The sequence below is a fragment of the Nicotiana tabacum genome, chromosome 9, assembly GCF_000715075.1.
Source record: "Nicotiana tabacum cultivar K326 chromosome 9, ASM71507v2, whole genome shotgun sequence".
Taxonomy (NCBI): Eukaryota; Viridiplantae; Streptophyta; class Magnoliopsida; order Solanales; family Solanaceae; genus Nicotiana; species Nicotiana tabacum.
Genome location: NC_134088.1, coordinates 100,062,390 through 100,068,425, shown reverse-complemented (window position 1 = coordinate 100,068,425; position 6,036 = coordinate 100,062,390). Strand labels below are relative to the sequence as shown.

Below are 6,036 nucleotides of genomic sequence, written 5' to 3'. Positions count from 1 at the left end.
GGACTTTCATTTGAAAGAAAAAAGAGAGAAAGATGAATATATTTGAGAACCAAAATATCGTGATATCACTATTTAGAGAAGATCCACATTCCTTATGTTTTTAAAATAATCTGGTATCTAAAATTCCTGAACTTGATTAATTCACATTCACATCGTATAAGGTCATCAAAGAGGGAATAGCTCCCCTATCAAAAGTTTTTTTTTTGGTTGTTAAAATTAATATGTGAATTGAACTTGAGACCTGTTTAGGATGACGAACTCGTAAGTTCTTAAAATATATTATGACTTATTTGCAATTTAAGTATTTTACAAACAAATTAAGCTTCCTTTTTCTTGATCTTTAGGAAAAGAAAATCGGTGATAACATTACTTATATGTATAAATAGACGGAAAAATGAGCAAATAGCAATTTCTTGCTATCAAACATTAGTCACTATTTTGAAAGCTTTTTGACATGAAAATAGTTTTAAATAAAAATACCTTAACGGCTCACTTCAAACTCAATGAATTATTTTTGAAGTTTCAGTTGTGAACTCCAGAAACAATTCATGGAATTTAAATTTTTATTAGTTCGAACTCCAAAAATTGTTCTCGGAGTTTAATTTTGTGCCGAAGTTTAAACTCCAGAAATTGAAAAGGAGGGTTAATTTTCACAATTTGGAATGCAGAAGCATTGAAGTTAGGGTTCCGTCGAGCCATCGGGAAAGTTCTTTTCAGAGAGCGTTGAGCGCTACCGGAGTTTGCCGTCACGTCTTAACGTTGGCTTTCCAGTTCCGTCGCCGGCGAGAGAAAGAAAACAGGTGAAGCAACCAAATTTGATTTGAATGCTCTCAATTTTCTAAAATTACCTTGACTATAAATTTTGTGCTATTTACTGCTGAAACAACTGGAATATAGAAATAATAAAATCTAGAGTTCATGACACACTTTCAGTAGTTCATATTTCACTGCTTGGAATTTGCAAACTCCATCATAGTGTGTTAAGCAGGGGTATTTTTGTTCAAACATTATTTTCAAATTAAAAAGTGACGATTGAAAATGAAAAGCAAGAAATAAAAACACAACCAAATGCATATTGAAAACGAAAAGCAAGAAATAAAAACACAACCAAATGCATAAGGATCTTAATTTCTTAACACTGTGCTCAAGAAAAATAGAAAGCTCTAAAAGAAGTGTGATGAAATATCTTTGCAACTACCTTCATCAGTCAACTGGAGTTTCTCTTCAGTAAATGATGACATTGGCGGCAGTAAGCTATTAAAAAGAAAAGTATAAATATTAGCATCTTAACCATCAAATTACAGTTAAAAGTACAATCTTCACGCATATATTGGGATAACTATAAAAGCCAAGTCTTAATAAAAAGTTCTGGTAATAAACAAGTTCAAAGCCAATATATTTCCAGCTTTTTCTTTGTTAAATCATTCCCAATGATCTATATTTGCATAAAAGTTGATGTAGGTATGACAAATGTATCAAAGTTACTGTAAGAATTCAGTGCAATTCAAATAACACAAGTGTTTTGAAATCTCAAATTAAAAAAAGGTCGTACTAATATTTCCTCAACCATATTAAAAAACTTTTATTGTACTCGAATTGTCAAATTAAAGAAAAGAGAGGAGTGCAGGAGACTAAGCAATGTGCATCTAATTTTAGTGTTTGAAATGGCCACAAGAGAAATGAAAGGATTAGAAAGCTTTAGTGTAGTTTGTTTAGTCAAAATATGTTCAGAAGTTTTATTATTTTAAATTTTGCCCCCTCTCCTCTCCCTTTTCTCTTCTTCCTTCAATTCAGTCAATAGCTCTTTTAACACATTAGTCATGAAGTTGATCCAATCCAGAAGAAAGAAATATTTTAACACTCACAAGAAAGCATGGTGATATGTTCTATTTGTCAATCTTACCTTGTCCACAATTGTATGTGTGGACATATGTCACTTGGCTTCCAAAAGTGGCTTCTTGCTCTTGTTCAATCTGCTGTGCTGATATGGCCAGGTGAATACAACAGTCATGTAACTCGATCAATTGAAGTGTAAAAATATTTGCAAAGTCTTGTGGGATCTCTTCTAGCTGCGGACAATGAGATATAAAGAGTCTCTCCAAGACAGGAAAATGATATTCGGTAGCCTTCCACTCTGTGAAACAAAGCATATGACATAGTGACAAGAACTTTAATCTAGGAAACCCTCCTTCGGAAGGTTTCCATGTGGTCTTAGGTTTAACTCCGCAGGCATCGTCTTCCAGTTCGAGTATCTCGAGGTTAGGCAACATGCCAACAATGTCCATAGCCTCCCAAGGAAGACATGTCCCGCCTAATGTCAACCTTCTAAGGGTTGGTGGAAAAGTGCTTTTATATTTCAAAAAAGCATCATGTGCTTTTGATCGGTACAGGGAAAAGGCCCTATAATCCATTTTTCCAACTATAATTCTAAGTACCTCAATTAGAGGCAAACAGGAATTACCTATCCACAATTCATGAGCAACTCCGTTCAACACGATTTCCAAGTTCTTCAAGTTAGGCAGTAATGCAAAAATTTCCTTTTCACACCATGCAGGACCAACACCAGTTATAGTATGCAGGTGTTCTAAAACCGCATGCTTCTCTTCACCACTAGGCATAATCGGAGGACATAACCATCCTGAATTCATAAAGCGTAGAGTCCTTAACTGTGGCATCCTCCAAATGTTTAAAGGTATCTTATCTGCCCAATTCTCTCCTATTTCAATGATCAAAATTTGCAACTTTTGAAGGTTGGAAAGAGGGAGAAATTCATGGTCTCTAATGTACAAGGATAGATACCGTAGATGCACCAAATCAAATACTAAAGTTGGAATTTTACCATAAAAGTATAACTTTCTCAAGTCAAATACTCTGACCATTTTGAAATTCTTGAATCCTAAACTTTCTCTCCCCGCATGTCTGCGTGCACCTTGATAGACAATAGTGCGTATTTTCTTTTGATCACCGCGATGAGAGTTTAACCAATAAAAATTGCTAATCGGGCGAACAATCATTAGACAGTCCCGTTTGGATGATCGGGAGACACGCGTGACGCTATTCCGTGGTTTACTATTTATAACAGGTAGGAAGTTCTCACTTCGAGCTTGTCTTAAGCATAACTCATGTAAGAGGTCATGGATCTTACATGTTTCCACTTCTCCCCAAAAACTCTGTTCGCTTACAAGAACTAGATTTCTGTCTATAAGTTCTTGCAAACATTTTTCAGCTATGTTCTCCAAACTTTTATTATCAGCTTGCTTTAAAAATCCCTCTGCAACCCATAGCTCCACTAATCTTCTCACATCAACCTCTTCATCTTCTGGAAAAATTCCAAAATATAGAAAACAAGCTTTTAGGTGTTGAGGTAGATAGTAGTAACTTAACACGAGGATCTTTTCACATTGTCTACCAAGATCTTCATATATTGCTGATTTTACATCATGTGCAACTTGCTCCCATCCATATACTCCATTGTTGCATTTAGATAGAAGCCCAGCAACTATAGTAATGGTCAAGGGCATTCCATGACAATTTTCTGCAACTTTCTTACCAATTTTCACTAATTCTGGAGAGAGCTCTACTTTCTCAAGAAGCTTCGATTGCAATAGTTCCCAACTTTTCTCTGAACTTAGAGAAGACATGTGATGAGGAGGCTTACCTGGAGCATCATAACTGGCCACATTCCCGCACCTTGTGGTAAGTAGGATATGACTTCCTTTGCAATCTGGAAACCATATACTTATATCATCCCAAGCTTTGCTGCTCCATATATCGTCGATGACAACTAGGTACCTGCGTTTCCACAGCCTCTGTTTCAATTTGCCTGCTAGCTCACCATCATCCCTTGCTTCACGGCGTACTTCTTCTGTTGATGGAATACAATGAAGAAGCTGCAGCAACATCTTTCTAACACAGTATTCCTTTGACACAGTAACCCATGCTAGAATGTCAAAATGTGATTTAATTTCTGGATCATCATAAATTTTTCTAGCAAAGGTTGTCTTGCCTATGCCCCCCATACCTGTGATTGCCATAGTTTCTCTTTCTTCGGATGAGATTTTCATGAGTTTACACTTCATATCCTCCAGTTCATTTTCATGTCCAACCATGTTATTGCCAAGCTGTGGAGAATGTTCTGGTAAATCAAAACTTTGGACAAGTGAACTAGTTGCCTGCAAACCACTCTTCATACTTTCAGTTAATTTTCTGGAATTGGAATCTATGGACTCAGATGCTTTTTGCAACCTCTTGCAAAACTCCTCATAAGCTTCTCTCCTAACCTTTTCATTTTGAGCCTTATAAAAATTTTCCAATACTGATTCAATTCTATATTCTGCGTCATGTGCTGCATCTTTGATCTTGACTTCACAATGTTCAATTGTCTTAAGATCATTGATATTCGTCTCCAAACTTTCCAGAAACGCTTGCAGTGAACTGACTTTTTGGTGAAATGATTGAATCTTTTCTTTTACTTTTTTGTGAAGAGATTCAGTTTGCTCTTCGTGGGGAAGATTTAAACGGCAACTGGATTGCAGTAGCAGTCCAAGAGTTGACATAAGCGAGGTCACAGCAGCATAAGCCATAGCTCTCTATCTCTTTGTTTTTCCGCTGTTACTCTTAGCTTTGAGAGCAAAAGAGATCTGTTTAAAATGATAACCAATTTTAAAAGACTTGACTTCCAAATATAATACTCCACAGATGGGAATGCCCTCCGATGAAGAGTCTCATATTCCCACGTAAGTCTGAATAATGGAGCAGGGCCAGCTCTCTTTAATTTAACTTAAAGAAATAAAATGGTTGTCCTCTTTTACGGTGTCCAATTGCCTGATTTCCTAGATTCCAAAATCCCATCACGGGGTTAATGTGGAAAACCACGTAATCCTTTTAACAATGTCTGACCAACTATATCACCTTTACTTTTCGTTCTTCTAGTTGAACATGTTCTGCTTTTCTTTGAGTTTTTTTCCTTTTTCACAAAAAAATAATTTGATTGTTACAGCTAAAGTTTTAAGCAGGCCACTCAATGCAATTGGGGGCCTAGAGCTACTCGGTGTTCAATACGGGTTCGACTAATCTTGATTCGCGCCGGAAAGTTTCACCTTTTGGTCGTATATATTTATATCATTATGTGACGTGATCTAACAAAAAAGGTGAGAAGGAATAAAAAAGAATGTGTACTTTAAATTATTAATAGTCGTTTGGACGATTCGGTACGTAGTTACTAGTTATGCCTATGCCAGGGTAGTCTAGGTCCACATTATGCCTTGTTGATATCATTGTCCATTTATATTTGTGTCACGACCCAAAATCTAACCATGGTCGTGATGGCGCCTATCGTGTTACAAGTCAAGCCTATTTCCCAAAATATTACTACTAAATCGATTATAAGAATTTAATAAAACAATACCAACATTTGAATTTCTCATAAACTAAATCAACTCTAAATATAATATAGAAAATACGGAAACAAACCCCAAACATCGGGATGTCACTAAGTCATGAGCATCTAAAACTATGAACTAAGATATATAAGCTGTCTAACTGTCCAAAAGAAGAAATGACAAGAGGAGTAACAAGGTCCTGCGGACGCTAACAGCTATCTTGCAGTCTCCAAAGATAGTCGGCCTGAACTCAACGATCACCGCCTTTTAACACGCCTGGATCTGCACATAAAGTGAAGGGTGTAGTATGAGTACAACCGACTCAGTAGTAACAAAAATAACTAAGGAACTGAGCAGTAGTGACGAGCTAAGCAGAATAATCCAATTGTTATTTTCACAATTAAGTACAAACAAGAGTAGACATGTAATTTCATAAATCAGTAAGACTACAAGGAAAATTAAAAGGTAAATGCAGCAACAACAAAAGTAAATACAACCTCACAGCAATGTCACTTCATCACTCAGCACTCGCACTCAGCGCTCAACGCTCAACACTCTGCGCTCACTGGGGGTGTGTACAGACACTGGAGGGGCTCCCAAAGCCCAAGCGCTAAACACGGACAACTCACGTGCCATCATATCAATACCTGAATTC

The 6,036-nt window shown here is 36.6% G+C and overlaps 1 protein-coding gene across 1 annotated transcript; it reads right to left on the bottom strand.

The window, feature by feature from the left end:
* Nucleotides 1–834: 834 nt before the first annotated feature.
* LOC107823093 (putative late blight resistance protein homolog R1A-10) lies at nucleotides 835–4,748 on the bottom strand. Its single transcript, XM_075221937.1, has 2 exons — nucleotides 1,904–4,748; nucleotides 835–1,254 (listed from the first exon to the last, which is right to left on the bottom strand). The coding sequence occupies exons 1-2, from the start codon at nucleotides 4,581–4,583 to the stop codon at nucleotides 1,208–1,210; spliced, it is 2,727 nt and encodes a 908-aa protein (XP_075078038.1). The 5' UTR covers nucleotides 4,584–4,748; the 3' UTR covers nucleotides 835–1,207.
* Nucleotides 4,749–6,036: the final 1,288 nt, after the last annotated feature.